This window comes from Vipera berus (genome assembly GCF_964194415.1).
Source record: "Vipera berus genome assembly, chromosome: 3".
Taxonomy (NCBI): Eukaryota; Metazoa; Chordata; class Lepidosauria; order Squamata; family Viperidae; genus Vipera; species Vipera berus.
This window is the reverse complement of record NC_138204.1, coordinates 204,293,787-204,316,799: the sequence shown is the minus strand read 5'-3', so window position 1 is coordinate 204,316,799 and position 23,013 is coordinate 204,293,787. Positions and strand designations below refer to the sequence as shown.

Here is a 23,013-nt window from a genome sequence, read left to right as displayed (position 1 = left end):
GGTCGTAGGTCAAGGATTACCTGTATTTGGAATCTATTTATACAAAAATAGTCTGGATTTAGATGGAATAGCATTGAATATCATGTGTGGATCACAACAAACTGTGGCAAGTTCTTAAAGAGATGGGCGTACCAGACCATCTTATTTGTCTCTTGAGAAACCTATATGTGGGCCAAGAAGCAACAGTGAGAACTGGACACAGAACCACTGATTGGTTCAAAATTGGGAAAGGAATCCGGCAAGGCTGTATACTGTCGCCCTGCCTATTTAACTTATATGCAGAGCACATCATGAGAAAGGTAGGGTTAGAGGAATCAAAAGTTGGAATTAAGATTGCCGGAAGAAATATCAACAACCTAAGATATGCAGATGATACCACTCTAATGGCAGAAAGTGAAGAGGAACTAAAGAGCCTTTTGTTGCGAGTGAAGAAGGAGAGTGCAAAATGTGGGTTGAAACTAAACATTAAGAAAACCAAGATCATGGCATCCGGCCCTCTCAATTCCTGGCAAATAGATGGGGAAGAAATAGAGGTAGTGACAGATTTTATTTTCCTGGGCTCCAAGATCACTGCAGATGGGGACTGTAGCCAAGAAATTAAAAGACGCTTGCTCCTTGGGAGGAAAGCAATGGCAAATCTAGACAGCACACTAAAAAACAGAGACATCACCCTGTCAACAAAAGTGCGTATAGTCAAGGCTATGGTCTTCCCAGTTGCAATGTACGGCAGTGAAAGCTGGACCATAAAAAAGGCTGAGCGCCAAAGAATTGAGGCCTTTGAACTATGGTGCTGGAGAAGACTCCTGCGAGTCCCTTGGACTGCAAGGCGATCAAACCGGTCAGTCCTAGAGGAGATCAACCCTGACTGCTCTTTAGAAGGCCAGATCCTGAAGCTAAAACTCAAATACTTTGGCCACCTAATGAGAAGGAAGGACTCACTGGAGAAGAGCCTAATGCTGAGAAAGATTGAGGGCAAGAGAAGAATGGGTAAGACAGAGAATGAGGTGGCTGGATGGAGTCACTGAAGCAGTAGGCGTGAGCTTACAGAAGATGGTAGAGGACAGGAAGGCCTGGAGGAACATTGTCCATATATATATATATATATATGGAGGCTGAATTTGGTCCAGAATGGCAATAGGGATTTAGCATAACATTCAATGGGTAAGTGATAATTACTTAGCTCACCATTACTGTGAGCGCACACACATGCCTTCAAGTCATTGTTGACTATTGGCAACTCTGGACCTGCAGTTGTCTTGGCAAGATTTTCAGAAGTGTTTTGTCCTTGTCTTCTTCCCAGGCTTGAGAGAGGGAGTGAGCGAGGGAGATTGGCCCTAAATTACCCAGTTGGCTTTGTGCCTACAGCACAACTAGAACTCACAGTCACCCAGTTTCTAGGCTGATGCCTTAACCACCACATCAAACTCTCTGGCTCACCTGGCCACATCAGCAAATTGTCTCTCTAGCTCACCCTATGTCATGCCCAACTGGATGGTAGCACCTAACTACTCAGTCTGATCTCAAAAGACGAAGCATGCTCAGATCTGGTTAATTCTTAGATTGAAGGCCATCAGAAAATTTCAAACAAATCCACTTCTCTGTCATTTCCAAGAAAACTACATGGATGGGACTATGAAATCTGGTACAAACTATGTCTTTAACATAACTCACAACCAATGTTATAATGCATAATTCCAAGGGGCAACATTCTCTATAGAGAATGAATGAATGAATGAATGAATGAATGAATGAATAATGAATGAATGACTATGAAAAAGAACTGAATTAACTAATATTTACCTAGGTTATATATATATATACATACATACATACATACAGTACATACATACATATATACATACATACATACATATACATATACACACACACACACGCACACACACACACACACACATAGGTTTACCCCATTCATTATTGTTGTGAATTACCCAATACCTTTCAATGGATAACTTGCCTTTTATCATGAAATATCACACATTTGACATATCACATATTTACCCAACTTTGTCATGGATAGAAACTCTTTTTTAATGGAGCCCAGGGCCTTGCTTGCTATGTTTTTAAAGACTTTAAACAGTATTTTTAAGAGGCTGTTTTCCTAATATAGCCAAAGAAAAGCAGACACCTGTTGGCTGGGAAAAGCTATGGTTCTAAGATACAAAGTCAATCTGTAGGTGTGCTAAATGAGCTACATGTTTTTTCTAAATCCTGGTCTGAAACTAAATTATCAGAAGTGGGCTGTATTCCAGGGCTAGTGCTAATGTAAAAACAAATATGTCTCCCACAATTCCATATGGCTTGGGTCATCTTTTTCTATTAAAAAGTAAAAGTAAACTATTACAAAAATGTTCTTTTTTTTCACCAGCTAAAATGTTTGTCCCACAACAGAAGCATTGTTGACACAGAACCACTATGTCAAAATACATCCCTGGAACAAAAGGTTAAAGTCCTCTGCAATATTTCATTTCTATAGGGATTTCAGTCATAATAAAACAAAGTGGTGACTCACAACTGAATACAAATCCACTAATATGTGTTAGTCATTCAACAAAACAGTGTGCTAAGGGTTTGCAGAAAATATGTTTGTACAGAAGGTAATGTAAGGTTCTATTTTCTCAATTTATCAGAATTGTTCCCTTTTTATCAAACTTTTATAAATACATGATAAAATGCTCCTAACACTGCTGAGAAGCAATTCAGGGGTAGTCAGTTTTGGCAAAGCTGGCCCAACTCACCTGTCAAACATATAGGTAGTCCTCGACTTACAATCACAAATGAGCCCAACATTTTTGTGGCTAAGCAAGACAGTAAATAGGTTTTGTCCTATTTTACGACCTTTCTTGCCCAAGTTGTTAAGTGAATCACTGCAGTGGTTGAGCCAGTAGCACAGATATTAATTGAATCTGGCTTCCCCGATGAATTTGCTTGTCAGAAGATCGCAAAAGATGGATCACATGATCCCAGGACACTGCAACTGTCATAAATATGAGTCAAGTTTTCAAACATCCAAATTTTGATCACATGGCCACAGGGATGCTGCAACATCAGTAACTGTGAAAAACAGACACAGACACTTTTTTTTGGTGCCACTGTAACTTCAAATGGTCACAAAACAAAGGGTTGTAAGTCAAGGACTACCTGTAATCTACTGTGATGTTACTTTCTTAATCATTTTTCTTTTCCTAATGAGGGAATTAGGACTTGGAGGAGCAGATAAGAAGCTCCGGAGAGCCTTTGCTATCTCCAATAGCATCTCTATGGATTTCCTAAGAATATCTCTGCAATTACATAGGGTAGGTTATTCAGTTGCCACCTCTTCTTTAATATCAGCTGGATTGTCTCAGGATAGCTTCTCCCGCCATTAAACCATTTCTGCTGATTCCATCTTCGAAAGATTGAGGGCAAGAGAAGAAGGGGAAGACAGGGAGTGAGGTGGCTGGATGGAGTCACTGAAGCAGTAGGCGTGAGCTTAAATGGACTCCAGAAGATGGTAGAGGACAGGAAGGCCTGGAGGAACGTTGTCCACGGGGTCGCGATGGGTCGGACACGACTTCGCAACTAACAACAACAAAAATTCCATCTTCCAAATGGAGATGGCAAATGCTGAAACATTCAGAATGCAAGTCTCAGTTTGCAGAACTTCCTCACCAACATCCACCTTAAAATAAATAAGAGCAGCTACTCAGGCTGTATAAGGACAGGAAGGGATTTTACCTCTTTCAGAGCTTTAGGAATTCAGAAATGTAGGCAAACCAGATTGGGAAAATGAAGCTTGCAAGGGCTTTAAGTTTACAAAAGGAGCCAAACTTTTTGTGAAAGCAGCTTTAGTGCCTCAGAGCTGGAAAGATTTTTCAGCATGTACATTTACTGAAGAATTGAAGGATTATTTAAAAAAAAAGCTGTAACGCTCCCCTGCATAAAAAGGAAAACGGTAATAGAAAGTTCAGTTGTATCCCTCTCCCATTTTCAAAAATGAGAGTAAGGATGCAAAGCAAGGTTACTACTCAATGTTAAAGCAAAAAAAAAAAAACAACCTGGAAAAAAATGCATCTTAAAATAAAATCATCTCTAAGTCTTTACATTACTTAGGACTGGGAAAGCTGGTGGGAATAGCATATGGGCTATTACAGCCATTAAACCAACCATAAAAGCACCAGACCAGAATTTGAGACAGTAACATCTCAGGAAAATCTTCAATATTTTCTGCATAATTCCACTTACTGCTACTATTTAACTTAGTGGCAAACCTGAGATCTCCAACATTGTATCGGTGGTATTACGGTAATTTGTTTCTTGGTTTTCACATTTCTAAACCCCCTGTGCTCATTAAAAAACCCTCTCTTTATGTCTTTGTCTATCCCTTCCCATTCTTTTTTAAGCTTGCATAATTTTAAACTAAATTTTAAAAAACCAAGCACACTGCCAAGCGAAACAATAGCTTCTGATACAATTTTCCTTCCAAGATTTTCCTTGCATTCCAAAGAAGCGACAAAACGTGATGAAGTCTATCCAGCTTGCCTTCTCGTAAACCAGTGTTGTTCAAACTTGCCAACTGGAAGATGTGTGGACTGCAACTCCCAGAATTTCCCCAGTCACCATGCATTCGGAAAATTCTGAAAGCTGAAGTCCACACATCTTTCAGGAACCAAGTTTGAAAATCACTGCGATAAACCAATGTTTTGAGACCCAAGCAATCCTTCCTTTAATGGGGAAGGCCGTCCACAAACCAAATCAGCCCGTGTCCACTGACCCAAAAGGGTTGCAATCATTATACACGTGTATACTGAGGCATTTAAATCAGAAGTGAGAAATCTAGGGTTTGGGGAACCATTTTGGGAGTTTATGGGTTTTTGTTTTTGTTTTAAAGTGTGCTACGTCTACTTTAGAGTTTCCAGCTATTTTTTTTTTTACTTTAAAATAGGAATAGGTTGTACTGTCAATTAACAGCAACCAGTTAGGAGCACAGAAAATGATTTAGGGATCCGATGTGGCTCTGAGTTGAAGGTTGCCCACTTCTGATTTAAATGACCAAACATCTTTTTTTTTTAAAAAAAAGGGGGGGGGATTCCAGATGAGCAGTCAATTGTTCAAAGATGAGTTCCTCTGTATCACTCATTTGCTTCCCTTTTGGTCTTCTTCCTCCGCGTGCAACAGTGATTCCTATCTGGATACGTTGTGCAAAACTTCCAGGTTCCAAGTGTTATACAACAAAGACTACTGAGGAAGTGTTAGCAAATTTCCCACCAGAAGTTACATTTGCATGAAGAATCCTAACACCATGCAAACTATTGCCCATTCAGCAACCAACCAATCTCTTGCATCATACCACCACCCTATCATTTGATTGCTCATACTTTTACATATTCTCTCTCTCTCACACACAAACACACACACACCACCCACAGGGTGGCAAATTGTGCGGCTAACATCAAAAAGGCATCAGCACTTCTTAACAACATGCTCTTCTTGTCCCTTCCATGTCCCAGACATGGAATATTGTCGTCTCCAATTAAATGATAGGAAATTGATTCCAGTAACACACTTTGTAATTAACTAGTCCAGGGGTGTCAAACTCAATTTCATTGAGGGCCGCATCAGGATTGCGGTTGCCCTTAGGGGGCTGGGTGGGTATGGCCAGGGTGGGTGTGGCCTACTGGGTGGGTGTGGATAGAGTGCGTATGGCCTACTGGGTGGGCGTGGCCAGCTCTACATCGTTCGCATGGAGGGTGCCTATGGGGGCCTGGGCAGGAGTGGGACAGATCTGAGGGTCTCTGGCAGAAGGAGGGTCTCTGGGCCAGGGCCAAGGCAGTGGGGGCCATTCCCTCACTGTTTCCAGGATGGCTTCGCGGGCCACATGAAACCACTTCGTGGGCCGGATCCGGCCCCCGGGCCTTGTGTTTGACATGTCTGAACTAGTCAATAATGAGAGAGAGAGAGAGAGAAGGTCAACTGTTGCACCTTTTAATAAGATATCTTCTAACTTCCTAAAAACCTCAAACGTGTCCAGTTTTAAGACACTAAAACTCTGGCACTGTTGGAGGTATTTGGATTGCAATTCCCAATGCGCAAAGAGGGAAAGTTGCTTGCAGATTATAGGTAGGTCCTGATTACTGTGATTAATGGATCCTACAAAATGGTTGCATTATTCAAATTGCTCCATTTGAAGTGATAATTCCATGGAAAATTGATTCCAACTCAACGGAAATAGGCAATGAAAAGCTTTAAACAGAATTTTTAAGCAGAATTCTTAGACACACACACGCACACACACACACACACACACATTTTTCCACACTAAGCAAATACAATTCTAATTGTTGTGAATAAATATACAATTGCCTATCAACATTTGTTACATTTTTCTAACAGTGTCAATAATATCAGTTTTGAATATCTTTTCTAACCAAGGCATATCTTAATTGCAGTTGCACTCAATATCCATTTATTCAGTCTATATCCTATTTTCGCTTTTTTAAATTTTAATTCCCCATCCATGTTCAAAATATCCCAAACATTTTTAATTTCAGAACAAGTTATGTTTGGGTAACCAAAAGCTTCCCTTATTCAAAGTTCTTAACATATTCTTATTTCCCTTTTCATACCAAGATATGATATTCTGATTATAAATCCTATCTGGCTAGTTATAATAATACTTCTATTTCTAGCAATCTATTCCTAACCATATTCAAACATCTAATTGGTAATTCCTTTCATTAATATGTATTTTAATGAAATAATACAGTAAAGGATAAAGAGAGTGTGCTTATGATTTAAATTTATGGTTAACAAAATCAGAGTATAGAAAGCAAAATAAAAACCAAAAAAGGTTGCCATACATTCAGGCATTCCAAAATCTTGCCCTTTTAGTGCTGCTATGACCACATTCATGTTATTCAATTGCATTACATTTTTGCTCTAAAGTAAATAGCAAGTCTCTTCTTTTTACAAATTATACTGTTTGTTAATACACTGAGTATATTCTTTATAAAATATATACTTCTTTTTAAAATTTATATTTCGACGGAACCTTCCATGTCTCCATTATGCACACAGATTGTCAAAAACCACAACTGTGTATGTTAGCCTCACTTTTAACTGAATTTTGGGCTGCAGTAATTTGAATATTACATTATTCAAAATTGTACTATTGCAACTCAAATGCATATAAATCCTTCCTCACAGTCAAGCATTTGCTCTTATCTGTAGAATAATACAGGTAGTCCTCAACTTACGACAATTGAGCCCAACATTTCTGTTGCTAAGCGAGACAGTTAAGTGAATTTTGCCCCATTTTACAATCTTTCTTGCAACAGTTGTTAAGTGAATCACTGCAGTTGTTAAGTTACTAACACGATTGTTAAATGAATCTGACTTCCCATATTAACTTTTCTTGTCAGAAGGTTGTAAAAGGTGTTCACATGACCTTGGGACACTGCCACTGTCATCAATATGAACCAGGCATCCAAATTTTGATCACATGACCATGAAGATGCTCAGTGATTATAAGTGAAAAACGGTCATGTCACTTTTTTCAGTACCATTATAACTTCGAATGGTCACTAAATGAACGGTTGTAAGTCAAGGACTACCTGTATATCTAAATTCTCTTTGTACCCCATCGATTACATTATGAAACTATTGCCCACTTCTTTTAGTTTAGTAACTTTACTATAATTTTAGGATGTTTCAGTACAAGTTGTCGTAAAGACACACAATTCATTTCAAGGGTGGTAAAAAATAAATAATAAAAGCCTTGATTTTAGTACTCATAAGAGGAAGCCATGCTGCCAGGCAAAATCACTATTGCTACATCTACTGGTTGATATCATGACAGATAAAAGAAACAGTATTATTATTATTATTATTATTATTATTATTATTATTATTATTATTATTATTATTATTATTATTTCGGTTTATATACCGCCCTACTCCCAAAGGACTCAGGGCGGTTTACAAGGCAAAATTTAAAAACAATACAATATAAAATTAAAATTAAATTAAATTAAGTCTAACCGCAAAAAATAAAATCACAATTTAAAAACATTAAACCCCTCGGTCCAGACCAGATAGCTCAAAGAGCCAGGTTTTTAGGTCCCGGCGAAATGAACGAAGGTCGGGGGCAGTCCGGAGTTCCGTTGGCAGTATGAAAATATACTTGCAAATACAGTAGTTCTCGACTTACAACAGTTCATTTAGTGATTGTTTGAAGTTAGGACACTGGAAAAAGTGACTTATGACTGTTTTTCACACTTATGACTGTTGCGGCATCCCCATGATCATGTGATCAAAATTCACACACTTGGCAATTGGCTCATATTTATGACGGTTGCAGTGTCCTGGCGTCTTGTGATCCACCTTTTGCGACCTTCTGACAAGCAAAGTCAGTAGGGAAGCCAGATTTACTTAACAAATATGTTACTAATTTAACAACTGCAGTGATTCACTTAACAACTATGGCAGGAAAGGTCATAAAATGGGGCAAAATTCACTTAACAACTGTCTCACCTAGCAACAGAAATTTTTGACTCAACTGTGATCTTAAGTTGAAGACTATCTGTACATTGTATGGAGGGCAGTGAACACTATAACCCTTATACCCAATTGGTCATTATCAGAGAAAGTAGATTTTCCTTAACAAAATCTTAATTTGAAAAAATGCTACAATCAGATTTCTTCAAGTATAGGATCTTTAATACAGATCTCAGCTATCTCTGATTAACTAACAGCTGCATAAAAAATCCATATGTTTGACAGGTACTCCTTGACTTACGACCTATCATTAAACAACTGTTTGGAGTTACAAATAGGGGAAAGCAGCCTTGGAAAGGTTGTTTTATGGCCCATAAAGTACTTCTAGCCTTCATAAAATGTTGTGGCGTCTTCCCCCCCCCTCCCTCCGTGTTTACAGGACTGTGATTTTGGGCACGTGACAACTGGTTCACATTTACAACTGGTTGTGGCATCTTGTGGCCACATGGCCACAATCTATGACATTTTTTGTTGATTTGCAGCATTTTTCCAGCAAAAAATGCCCATCTGGGAAATGGGTTCACATATGTGATATCATTTACCTGTAAAAACAGGCGTAAAATCTAGTCTAGTTACATGGGTTCCTCGACTTATGACTGTTATGACTTACGACCAAAATTCTGGTCCCAGCTGCAGTCATAAGCCGAGGATTACCCGTCTTCTATCCTCTATCCAGAGCTTATTCCTGCTCTTTATGCTGCCTCATGACAAAGAAAAAAATGAAAATAATTTTTGCTACTGGTTATCGGAATAGTAAGAGCTGTGTCCAAATCTCTGTATATTTCCCACACTTACCCAATCTGGTGCTCTCACGATAGGTTGAAAATTCAGACAACTGCTCGCCCTTGAAGAAGTCCGGATTATAGAGCAGTCCATCTGCAAAATGGACTACTGTATAATCTTGGCTTGTTTGAACTTTGTGACGTTTTAAATAAAACATAAACGTTTCCTTCTTTTTAAAAATTAAACTAAATAAAGATATTCTTAAGCCCATTGCTTAAATTTATTAATTTAATGTTGATCAATCTGAAGAAAAAGGGACGCGGTGGCTCAGTGGGTTAGGACGCTGAGCTTGTCGATTAGAAGGTCGGCAGTTTGGCAGGTCAAATCCCAAGTGCCGCGTAACAGAGTCAGCGCCTGTTACTCGTCCCAGCTTCTGCCAACCTAGCAGTTCGAAAGCACATAAAAATGCAAGTAGAAAATAGGGACCACTACGGTGGGAAGGTAACAGCGTTCCGTGCGCCTTTGGCGTCTAGTCATGCCGGCCACATGACCACGGAGACGTCCTCGGACAAGCACTGGCTCTTCGGCTTTGAAACGGAGATGAGCATGGGCCCCTACAGTTGGAAACGACTAGCATGCATGTGCGGGGAATCTTTACCTTTACTTTACCTAATCTGAAGAAAAAGGGAGGGAGGAATAAAAATAACCTAAGCCCACCGAAAAAGAGAAGTAATACAAGGTTAGGGTTACCTGCCAGGTAAGCTAAAAGGTGCACAGAAGGGAGTTTTCATTTCTGCTTAAACAACGGGGTTCCCAAAGTCAATTGCTTGTTTCTTATTCAATGAGTGCTGAGTCAATCAAATGAGGATGTTGGTGTGATTCACCTGCCCTTTTGCTCTTACAACAGCTTAAGTCAACAAAAACTTGGCTTTCTCAGCTACGCACCTATACATTTTGCTACCAATTTTTCATTTTCGACAGACCCTTTTATTGTTTTATAAGTAGCAAGGGTGAAGGATTATTTGAGGTAGAGGGAAGGAAAAAAAAGAAAAAGAAAGAAATCCACAGCTCCGGGAACCAGCAAGTGATCTCATGATTACTTACACAACACCCACCAATCTGCCAAAAACAGCTACTGCGGCTGCTCACTATGAATGCCACTAAATGTGATTCCTGTAAAGCAATTGTGCTGACGGGGTCATCCAAGGTCAGCTCTTCATCAAAACAGCCTGGGTATCACCATCCATGTAAAATACACCAATCTGAAGTGTTCTGCCTAGGATTTTTATTACCAAGGGAGAAAGGGCATTTTCTGCCAACACCCTTGCCGAAAGCTATGAAAGAGCAGGAATGCCAGTTCTGCTTTTCTACAAGCCCATGGGCCTTTGGCCTTCACTTCCCCCTTATGTTATAGGACAAAGGCCTTGCTTCCAAAATTGACCGAACAGCAAAGCCTTTTCAATCTGTGGCAACTGTATCTTTAACTAGAATGTCATGAGCTTTCCTCTCAGTCAGTGCAATGGAACAGAGGCTAAGTGACTTAATCATGAGGGGTCCTTGATGCTCTCTACGCTTGGTAACTTTTATTGCAAAAGTTTCATTACTCAAACTAGGCAACATCGTCAATACAGTTCACTGATGCATGTTACCTAGTTGGGTAATGAAACTTCTGCAAGAAAATAACCAAGTTCAGAGAGTATCAGGTAAAGGTAAAGGTTTCCCCGCACATGCGTGCTAGTCGTTTCCAACTCTAGGGGCCGGTGCTCATCTCCGTTTCAAAGCCGAAGAGCCAGCGCTTGTCCGAGGACGTCTCCGTGGTCATGTGGCCGGCATGACTAGACGCCAAAGGCACACAGAACGCTGTTACCTTCCCACCGTAGTGGTCCCTATTTTTCTACTTTCATTTTTTACGTGCTTTCGAACTGCTAGGTTGGCAGAAGCTGGGACGAGTAACAGGCGCTCACTCTGCTACACGGCACTCGGGATTCGACCCGTCAAACTGCCGATCTTCTGATTGACAAGCTCAGCGTCCTAAACCACTGAGCCAACGCGTCCCTGACAGAGAGTATCAAGGACCCATCTTTTCAAGGCTGAGCTACAAATGTGCTCCTTTATATAACAACAACAACAACAGTGATACCCATTGTCATCGGGGCACTTGGAACTATGTCCAAAAACTTTGCAAAATACATCAAGAAACTGCAGCTTCCTGCACTAACTCCAGCAATGCTACAAAAAACTGTGCTACTCGGAACATCTTATATTTTAAGGAGGTACCTGGTTGATACCTAGGATGCTGGCAGCAACCCATGTCAACCATCAGCGCCAGTCAATTTGAATGCTCAGTTGACTGAAGTTCATATTGAATGAATGAATGAATGAATGAATGAATGAATATAATAATAACAATAACAATAATAGTTGGAAGGGACCTTGGAGGTCTAGTCCAACCTCCTGCTCAAGCAGGAAACCCTATACCATTTCAGACAAATGGTTGTCCAGTGTCTTCTTAAAAACTTCCAGTTTTTAATTTATTCATCTCTTAATCTTTAAGACACTCTGGAAGAAAGGACTAATCCAGTTGCCAGTAAAACTTTGAAGAAGTATATCTGAAGACACAGTTTTGGCATGTTTCATGCTACAGCTCTTTTCACCATGTCAAACCCAACTCCATGCCTCTCACTGCTTTCTGATCTATCCAACCCAACTCTCTGATCTCTGGCTTCAATCAATCCTACAGTTTTTTCTATACCACCTGGTTGCTAATATGTCAGGTTACCCAAACTTCTTGGCCAAACCCAAGCCCCTAACAAATTTGGTGCTATAACTCATCAGAAAAGTCTCTGAATTGTTAATATTCCTCCCCCTAACTCTAACCTTCCTTTCCACATATTATAATTGCATGTCATTAAATAGTTCAGACATCCCCAACTTGGTTCCCTGTAGATGTGTTGAGACTACAACTCCCAGAATTCCTTAGGTTCCTGGCTGTGAATTGTAGTCCCTTCACAGTAGTATGGTCCTGGTTGGGGAATGGATGGAGTTGGGTGTGTCTTAAAAGTTTCTTAGCACTGTCACTGACCTTTCCCTTTATTCTACAGAATTTTTTTCCTTCTCTTTAAATTCTCATCTTCCATATATAGCTATATAGCTTTCATAACCTCTCCTTCCCCTCCTCAAGGATTTTTTTTCTTTTTTTGCACAATTTCGAACACTTCATAATTCCACTGAAATACCTGAAACAGTTCCAGAATTTTATGGAAGGTTGCAAAAGCATGTCACTTGTTAAAATCCAGGGGGTTGGTACAGAAACAAATGCTGAGCTCATATAACATACTGAGTAACTGAAAGGACATTTTCCAAATTGTGTTCCACCGACTCCTACAATTAAGATTAGAGGATTTGATGGGGGCCTGTGAGAGACTAAGAGCAAACCCCACCTACCTTCATTTAAAGTCAGCCAATTTACCATCACGACAGCTTTAGCTCTTAAGCTGGAATTCAAGGACTTTTGTTTTTCAATGAATGGGTTCTGTGACTTTAAAAAATTTGCAAAAGTCAGACTTAAAGTGCTTTAGATACACTTCCAAGGGAGGTCCCTTTTATTCCAAGTTACAGGGAAGGAAAAATAAGAGCATTCCCACATCTTCCTTAGTCACTACTAATAGCGGCTTTAAAATTAAACAGGGCACCAGAAAACCCTGAAAGAAGCAGTTGAAAAACAAATGGTTCTCACATGGGCAGGGCAGATACTGGCCACTCTTCTAAGAGACAAAAGGTACATATGAATACAGTCCTGGCTTCTGTGACTCAGTTCCTAATTCACTATCTGTCACATGTCAAGAGAAGAAAAGTGATCTCATACAATTCGTTAATCATTAGAGTGTTTCAAACTCCGGTTTGCTTCCATGACATGGGAAAGCTATAAAAGCTGTACTAAGGATCAGCCACATTTACCTGATTTACTGTATCTTCAACAGCTTGCACATAATGACTCAGTTCTCTGTTCATTACAGCATATTCCAACATCACTTCTTCCATTGTGTCAATTTCTTTCCGGTCATCTGCAAAATAAAAAGTTTACTTCATTAAAAAAAAAAAGAATTCGCTCTTTCACATGACTAGGATCTGAAGATGTCAGAGAGAACTAAAGAGACCAAAACATACTAAATGTATGCAAGAAAATGGCAGGGGGCAACATAGTTTGATTTAAATGTATAAAAGCTATTTCCCTAAATGCTGCATGGATAGAAAACTGTACTGAGTGGCTTCTTTTAAAGACCACCAGATCTAACCATCATTGATAGCGATCACAGAGTTTTTTAGTGATGGTTTGAGGGAAATTATCACGTTCTCTCCCTCGTGAATTTCAAATACAGGTAGCCCTTGACTTTACAACCACCAGTTTATGTTGCTAAGTAAGAAATTTCTTAAGTGAGGTTTGCTCCATTTTATGACTTTTCTTACCACATTTGTTAAGTGAATCGCTGCAGTTGTTTGTTAAGTGAATCTGGCTTTCCCATTGACTTTGCTTGTCAGAAGGTCGGGTTAACCAGACCATTCCACCTTTAACGATGGGGGGTGAGGTGTTACCCCCTGTTGATAGGGCTCGCAACTTGGGCGTCCTCCTTGACTCCTGGCTCAATTTTGAAGACCATATAGCAGCCGTGACCAGGGGGGCTTTTGCCCAGGTTCGCCTGGTGCGCCAGTTGCGACCCTACCTGGACCGAGATGCCCTACGCACAGTCACTCATGTGCTTGTGACTTCCCGTTTAGACTACTGCAACGCTCTCTACATGGGGCTGCCCTTGAGGACCACTCAGAGGCTTCAGCTGGTGCAGAATGCAGCCGCGCGAGTTGTGATGGGGGTTTCCCGATACTCCCATGTAACACCTCTACTCCGCGAGCTGCATTGGTTTCCGGTTGCCCTCCAGGTGAGATTCAAGGTGCTGGTAATGACCTATAAAGCCCTAAATGGCTTGGGTCCGGGATATCTGAGGGAACACCTGCTGCCAGCATCAAGTTCCCTTCGTCCAATGCGCTCCCACAGGGAGGGTCTTCTCAGGGTGCCGCCGGTAAAAGATTGCCGGCGGGTAACACCCAGGGGGAGGGCCTTCTCAGTGGGTGCGCCTGCCCTCTGGAACCAGCTGCCCGTGGAGCTGAGGACTGCCCCCGACCTCCATTCATTCCGCCGGGACCTGAAGACCTGGCTCTTTGAGCTCTCTGGCCCAGGCTGAGAATTTTAATTTTAATTTTAATTGGGGTTTTTTACTTTTTCAGGGACTGTTGTAATCTTTTTAATTGTTTTTAATTTTTGTATTTCTTGTTTTAATTACCCTGTAAACCGCCCTGAGTCCTTCGGGAAAGGGCGGTATACAAATCCAATTAAATAAATAAATAAATAAAAGGTGATCACATGGCCTGAGGACATTGCAACCCTCAGAAATATGAATCAGTTGTCAAGCATCCAAAAGTAAATCACATGACCATGGGGATGCGGCAATGGTCATAAGTGGGAAAAATGTCACTTTCTTCAGAGCTGTTGTAACTTTGAACGGTCACTAAATGAACTGTTGTAAGTCAAGGACTACTTGTATGTTGATGGATTCTCTGTTTCAAAAGCCATTTGCCTATCTTGCTCTACTGAATTCTTCTACTAAATGTCTGTTTATAATTTAAAATGTGTATTTGTGTTTTAAATTGTATTTAGAGTCATTTCATGTAATCTAAGACATCAAGTAGAGGCTCGCTGCATTAAGATTAAAGTTAGTAGCCCTAAATAAATTAATTAATTAAATCACCTTAGTGCTGTGCCAGGATCACAACTGCAATTTATGGCCTACTATGGTTAAGCATTTCGAGGAAATCAATTGTCTTTTTCAAGGTACATGTAAATATGGCAATTCAACTTTCCATACCATTAGCATCAGCACTCAAAAGTGCTGCCGTAAAGACGGCACAGTTCAACTGTGGAACTCAGCACTACAAGATCCAATGAATATCACCAACCATCTTTTTGGGGCTTGGAAGTTAAGGAGAGTCAGACCTGTTTAGTACTAAGATGGGGGACCACCAGAGAAAAGTTATGAGCTAGACTGAAAAGTTGAAAGTATATCCCATAAGATGGCAACAATAACTACCTCCATGTTGCTACCAAATACCAAGTATAAATCTTTGACTTATAACATAATTTGGTCTAAAATCTCTGTAACTTTGAAAGGTTACTAAACAAATGGTTGTTAAGTCATGAACTGCCTATATATTTGGATATTTACTTGTAATCTCCAGAGGTTGATTGAAGGACTTTAGAAGAGGGTTAGACCATTCATGAAGGATTAAACTAACAGTAACTACTAGTCTGTAGATTTCAGTAACTATGGGGCCCAAATGAGTTTCCAACTTGTGGACTTCCTAACAGACATCTGGTTTTCCCTGTGGGAACAAAATATGGAACAAAAAAGCCTCCTCTTAAATTCTTATACCACAATAGGTTTGCCTGTGGTAGGCCTGAAGAAGGCTTAACAACAGTGTGTTTTCAACTAATAGGAAATGCCCAATTGCGCCAAGATATACTGCTCCCAATTCGGTTGGTTAATCAGAGGACAAGATCTGCCCCTATAGAAATTATCTTCAACCTGCTCTCCAGGAAATAAGAGTTAATGAGCCTGTAACTCACAAATGAGTATAGATTTAAAATCTTTCTCTTCCTCTCTGTGAACCATCAAATCTCTAACAGCAGAGTATGACCCAGAAAGATTTACTGTGAATTTCTCTAGCTCAGCTTTTTGTCAAGAAGCTAAGGAGTTAATACACAGAATCTCGGAAACTAAACAAGCCAAAACTCTTAAAGCTCATTTATTAGTACCGGTAAATCAATTAAAGCAGGACCTTTCAAAGCTGCTTGAACCTCTTTTTACTAGAATGCAGGACAGATGGGCTGGCTAATTATTATTTTCCTATGGTAGCTATGATTGACTCCGAATTATCCATCTGCTCAACATTATTTATGGCTTGATATATTCCCATTTCTTTTTTAGCCTCTTATATCAAACTAAGGTTGATAGTAGCACCATTACAGGAGCCCCTATTTCTCCTGATCTGATTGGAAAAAAAAAGAAATGGAAAGAAGACTTTTCTTTCCAATTTGTATGCAAAAGCACATTTGTATTGCTAAGCACATTTGATTTGTGCTTAGATTGTAAGCCGCCCTGAGTCTTCGGAGAAGGGCAGGATATAAATGGGATTAAAATAAAAATAAATAAAAAATAAAATAAAATTAGATTTCTTAATTTTAAAGTAGCAACATTTAATATGAGCCAAGGGTAGGACAGAATTCAATCTATATTACTATTACTTGCATACAATTTTTTACTGAGTATGTAAACGTCTTGGTTATTTGAACTAATTTTTTTTTCAACTAAAGAAAGAAAGAATTTTTAGTCACATTTTTGCATTTGAATTGTAGAGGTATGTGAAGTACTGGGGTGATCATAAGATCTGTTTCCTAACAGGTTACACTAATCTAAGCCATTACTTGGAAGAAAACCATCTATATTTTTGAAAACCATTCCCACTTTATCTTCATATTAACCCCACAAGAGAGTATGGGTTAAAAATCCACAATGGTCTGAAGAGAAGCAAACTAACTTAATTCTGAATTTTGAGTCTTTCGGTATCTATGCCCATTGTACTACACAAGCTTTCCCCCAGCTGGCTATGAAATATTTTTGATTCATTGCCAGCTTCCATATATTTTGTTCACCACTATCAAAAATATTATCCTCTTTCTTTATTATTTTTGTCTATGTATTTACAGAAGTAACATTTCTGTCATAGGCATAACAGACATTTTCCAGACTGCATTTTTACATGTTGTGCAACCAAAGGCCATTTTACAATTCTTGGGCAACCCCAGCTAATGTATTACTCAGAACAACATTTCCTTGGTTTTATGCAAGAAAGATTTTGAGAGAAAGAATGGTGTGAGTGCGTGTGATTTCAGTTACCAACACCTAATCGTTAGGCAATCAGGGTATTTAGTGCAGAAGTTGTATTTAATGACTCATCATATTGCTCCAGAAATATTTAACAGAAATATGAATGCCCTCTCCTGCGGAACTACGGTTGAAACTATAATTAGCCCCCATGCTTTTAAATGTCATCCCTTATAAAATCAAATCTGAGTCAGCATTTTCTAACCCAACAAAAATAATAAAGGGTTATCCAAACTGGAACAGCACGAACCAGAAGCTGTGCTTTGCCCACAGAACTGAAGCAAATCATAAGATTTATCTTTTCCACAAGAAAGGAGAAACCTATTATTTAAAAATCCAAATACATGTCTTTTAAGCTGACTTCTCACCTTTCCTCCAAATAAACCCCTTCTCCATTGCAACATATAATTTGGTATTGTTTTTCATGGAAAAGGCATGTAAACGGTACAAAAGTCCAGAGTTAGCTTCCTTTCCCATTGAGCAATTTCTTTTCTCGGTAGAGTCCATGAACAGCATCATACAAACAAGCCACTTCCTAGCCAGGATGGTAAAGGACTCTTCAGTGCTTTAACTAGCTACAGCATCCCAAGCAAAACATAGATTCAGTGCCTCATATATTAACAACAGAAATATTTTTCAGCCTTGGCAACTTTCAATTGTGTGGATTTCAGCTCCCAGAATTCCCTAGCCAGCACTCTGGGAGTTAAAGTCCACACATCTCACAGGCAAGGTTGAGAAACACTGTAATATAGCAATCTACCTTACTGCCTGCTCATCTAATGTTCCTCCTGGAAGGTCAAATTCTCAGATGAGTTATCTTAAACAAGCCTGGTTTCACTTACAAAACAGGATTGTAGCAATTCTTTCTAACTAGGGCTAACTTAATAGAAACAACTTGGAAGCATTCAAATCATGCAAAACGTAGCACAAACATTCAGGTTTTTGCACAGTAAGGTGGACTCATTGCTTTTAAACTGTTTGCACATACATTTCTGGACCCAGTTTAAAGTGATGGGCTAGGGTCCTCACAAGCTGCTGGGCCACAAAGCTGTCAATCACTTTTTAAACATAGGATGTGCTAATTCAATCCATAGAGTTGGTTTACAGTGCAGCATGTTGGGCAAAGGAAATGGGTTAATGAACAAAACAAGGAATAAACTATCGGGAGAAAAACATGATCTTATGAATTAGTCATGGCAAGCCACTGAAGATTTTTTTGGTGTCTAAGCATGTTACATGGTAGAAAGTTGCAGGATGCAATCTGAGTCGGTCACTGGGACCAGAGGTTTTTGTCTTCTGAGCTTTCGGACTCTTGCTGGAGACCGAGTGTGAGCACACAAACTCTGCTGGAGAGAAGTTCCCTGAGGACAGGCTCCAGCATGAGTCCGAAAACTTGGAAGACAAAATTTCTGGTCCCAGTGACTGACCCAGATTGGATCCTGCAACATTATCCAGGGACAAGTACATTCGCCTTCATTCATTGATGAAAAGTGTACACCTGAGTCTTAAGTTCATCTACTGCTACAGAGAAGAGTCTTCTCCAAGGTAGCTTCACAACTGCATAACCAAATCTCGGAAAAAATCCTAAGTCTCTTTTCTCTTCTTAAATGGACTGTGAATCTTAGTTGATTGAAACAGGCAGAGTTGAAGACATCAACTTTGTCCATTTCTGTATGTAAAATGGAGAAGGGATGTCATCTTGTCTTTTGCTTCAGACATCAAAGTATCTTCAGCAAACCTGCTATGAGAACACTGTACAAACATAAATTCCATAATTATGCGTCGAGTGAAGAGTTTTCTTTTGTCAAACCTACTTGGTCAATTGTATTGTTTTGTATTTATATGGGCATTGTCAATTTGCGGCAAGAAGGCTGCATGCTTTACAGCAATGTTTCTCCAATCTGTTTTAGCTCGTTACAGAAAATTCGGCTTTGTGGTTTGTAAACTGTATTTTATGGATTAATGGGGCATGCAAACCCATTATGCAACATAACACTTGAAGCAAACTATGATTAACCTAATTTGTGCACACAGCCAAAAGAACAAGAATGTAATAAGTGAAAGGCTAGAACTCTTTTTCTCCAAAGCGTATCCAATTCTCAGACTTGGGAAAAGTGTCATTCACTGGCATCCAGATGAAGTTGTAGACATCAGTCTCCGGAACAAACTCCTGTCTCCTCCTGTTCTCACCTACCTTTCATGCAGTTATTTTCCCATGATCCTTTGGGAAGCAACCCCACTACCATCCAGGTGACCAGTGACCTTCTCTCCTTCAGAACTGATATGGATCACATTTCACGAATCATAAGTTTGTTTGGCGAACACATGTCACCCTCCTCTCCCAATGAATCATACTTCCAACCAATACTAATCTCCACTGAGCTATACATCAGAACATTGATAACGCAAGGAATTGCAACAATAGCATTCACATCAGAGAAAGTGATTTGAGAGCTGAAAACCCTCAGACTTGCTGAGAATGGCTTAATTGTTATGAAACTTCAAGACTTTTTGTTTTTTAAAAGGAGCTAACAAACAGGTGGAGCCCAACTGAGACAAGACGGATATTAACTAATTATCTCTTACACTTTATTCTTCCGGGCTCAACAATCCACCCACAGTGCCTCTGTTGCTAATTTAATAATGATGCTCAACAGAGACTAAATAGGCCTCTAATTTTTTAGCATGTGTATGTACACTTTGTGCACACCATTTTCCATAGTACAGCACTATTTCTCAACCTGCTGCTCTCCAAATGTGCTTGGATTACAACTCCTATTACCCCTACCTATCACAGCTTGGATGCTTGCAAGACAGAACTTTACGCTCAAGCAGAATATTAAATGTTTTCGGTGTCCTGTTCTATATACTAAGAAGGAACACAGCTGTTTGTGCTTTGCTATCTCTTCTGTGTATGGGGCGCGGTGGCTCAGTGGGTTAGGACGCTGAGCTTGTCGATCAGAAGGTCGGCAGTTTGGCGGGTCGAATCCCGAGTGCCACATAACAGAGTGAGCGCCTGTTACTTGTCCCAGCTTCTGCCAACCTAGCAGTTCGAAAGCACGTAAAAATGCAAGTAGAAAAATAGGGACCACTCCGGTGGAAAGGTAACAGCGTTCCGTGCGCCTTTGGCATCTAGTCATGCCGGCCACATGACCACGGAGATGTCCTCGGACAAGTGCTGGCTCTTCGGCTTTGAAACGGAGATGAGCACCGGCCCCTAGAGTCGGAAATGACTAGCACGCATGTGTGGGGGAACCTTTACCTTATCTCTTCTGTGTATTATCATTCTTTTTAACATTGCACTAATAATTCTCAGATGATATGCCCCGAGCAGAAGTGCCCTTTTTATACCAGAAGTTTACAATTATAATATAACACAAAGCAGAATCTTTTAAGTTAACCTGTTCATTGGCTAGAATCTTCTGAAGTGCAAAGTATGCACCGTACCTTATCACAATGATTTTTCCTACTGTATTGTCAGGTCCCATTGAATTGTAGTTCTATAAAGTCCCATCAAGCCAAACCATCCGTTCTCCTTATGCAGGCAGAATAAGTAGGGTATCTGCTAAGCTTATGAAAAGACATTTGTTGCTTTCGGGATGGCTTGAATTATAACTCACAGTTATCCCAAATAACACAACCAATACTGAAAAATGTTGAAAGTTATATTTTGTCAAAATCTAGAAGGCCAGAGATTCCTTACTCTTGTTCAAGGCTCTACTGCAGGGGTCTTCAAACTTGGCCCTTTTATGACTTGTGGACTTCAACTCCCAGAATTCTTCAGCCAGCGTGCCTGAGGAATTCTGGGAGTTGAAGTCCAAAAGTCATAAAAGGGCCAGGTTTGAAGACCCCTGCTCTACTGATAGGGCTAGACTACCTTGAGGACCATCAGTGAACTTCACCAACTAATAGAGACACATGAGACTTGAGCAAATCCCTGAAGGCCAGAGATGCCTCACTGCTGCTCAGAGCTCTACTAACCGGTCTAGATTGCCTTGAGGACCATCAGTATGCCTCCCAGAGCCACTTGTTTGTGAGATTGGTAGCTATAAGTCAGTGAACTTCACCAACCACTGAAGACATAATCAGACTTGAACAGATTTCCTGTCTTCAACTTCTCTGCCCAATCTGGCCTTTATCATGTTCCTGTCATCTTATTTGTCTTCCTGGACAACTGGCCCATCCATTGCTTGCTTTCCAGCCTGTGACCTATTTGACTGTCTGTGCCACAACTTGTCCACAGCTGCAGGTTGTTGCAAAACTAAACTCCTAACCTAGAAACCTCTTCCCTTAAACACCTTCCATCTGAAAAGAATGCTGCTTCCCCAATTATAACATTAACTTCTCAAGATAATGTGTGAGACTATGGCCATCTTTAGCAAAACATGCCAGGCATGTGGACATTGAAACTGTTCCAGAGAAATGCAAACCAGTTTCGTTACATCTTTCCTTGCCTTACGATGAAAAGACCTTAGCATTTCCAAGGGCTTTTAAAGTATCACCAGCAACCTAAGATTTAAATTTTTGCACGTTCTGCTTGCTACCTTCTGAACAAATGGATTATTGGTGTCTTTTAGCAACTGATTAATGACAACATTTATATTTCTTGCAGAGTTTTTCACCTTACTGCTTACCTCTGTCCCCAACCCAGAAAATTCATTCCAAGTGGGAAGTTCAGAAGAAAACGGTCTCAGTAAATTAATCAGAAAAATTGTGTCTACAATTTAGTGTGTCAGAAGCTGAAGTTAATATTCAAAAGACAGCAAACTGGAGAAAGCTGAAATCAAGTTGACTTCCCAACTAAGAGGAAAAAGGAAATTTGGAAAATAAATGAATAAGCAAAAGCTGCCTGGTGATGTTAAAGGAAAGTTTCTCTTAATTCAAGCTCAATTCTCTGTTCCCCTTGCCTTTTTTTCCCCGAATTTCCCAATTTAGCTACATCCCTAGGATTTCGTAGCCAGTCTTCTACTAATATAGCCAGAGACTTCTAATCAAGACCAACACTGCTTAGTTTTTTCAAGAGTAGCCAAGGACAGTTAGATGCTGCCACCTGCTGAGACATAGTGAATGGGTACAGCAAAACCAACATGTTGAAGAAGATTCAGTTAACCCAACTGATCACAAAATAACAGAGTTGGAAGGGAGCTTGGATGTCTTCTAGTCCCAACCCTCTGCTCAAGCAGGAAACCCTACTGTTTCAAAGAAGTGGCTGTCCAGTCTCTTTTTAAAAATGTCCAGTGATGGAGCCCCAACAACTTCTGAAGACAAGCTGTTCCACTGGTTTATTGTTCTCAATGTCAGAAAAAAAATCTTTCTCTTCTTCATTAGTTCTAGGTTGGTTTTCTCCTTGATCGGTTTCCATCCATTGCTTCTTGTCCTACCTTCAGGTGCTTTGGAGAATAGTGTTGTGATTCAGGGTCAGCCTGTGGGTTCGGCAGTTGGGTCGGACGATTCAGAGGAGGAGGAGAGGGGTGTTGGAGAGGTTGCTGAGGGGGTTGGAGAGCTTGCTGATGAGAGCCCTCAGCCAGGCCCCTCCCACCTGGTCACGACGCAGACCCAGCTGTGTGAGCCTGACAGCGTGGATGAAGATGACCCACAGCTGGCCCTGTTCAAGGACGCCCGACGCAGGAGGCAGTCAATCAGGAGTAAACAGAGGAAGGCAATGGGGCACCTCGGAAGGAGGCAGAGAGAAGCCACGCCCTGAACTGTATAAAAGGGGAATGCGTAGGAGGGCTGGTTTGCT

General features: G+C 40.2%; 1 protein-coding gene across 1 annotated transcript in view; it reads right to left on the bottom strand.

Moving 5' to 3' along the window:
• The window catches only part of NSMCE2 (NSE2 (MMS21) homolog, SMC5-SMC6 complex SUMO ligase), a 265,597-nt gene that overhangs the window by 216,682 nt on the left and 25,902 nt on the right, over positions 1–23,013 (bottom strand). Inside the window, exon 3 of the mRNA XM_081324456.1 lies at positions 13,234–13,340. Within this exon, the coding sequence (XP_081180582.1) occupies positions 13,234–13,340 (107 nt within the window). The remainder of the gene's footprint in view (positions 1–13,233; positions 13,341–23,013) is intronic.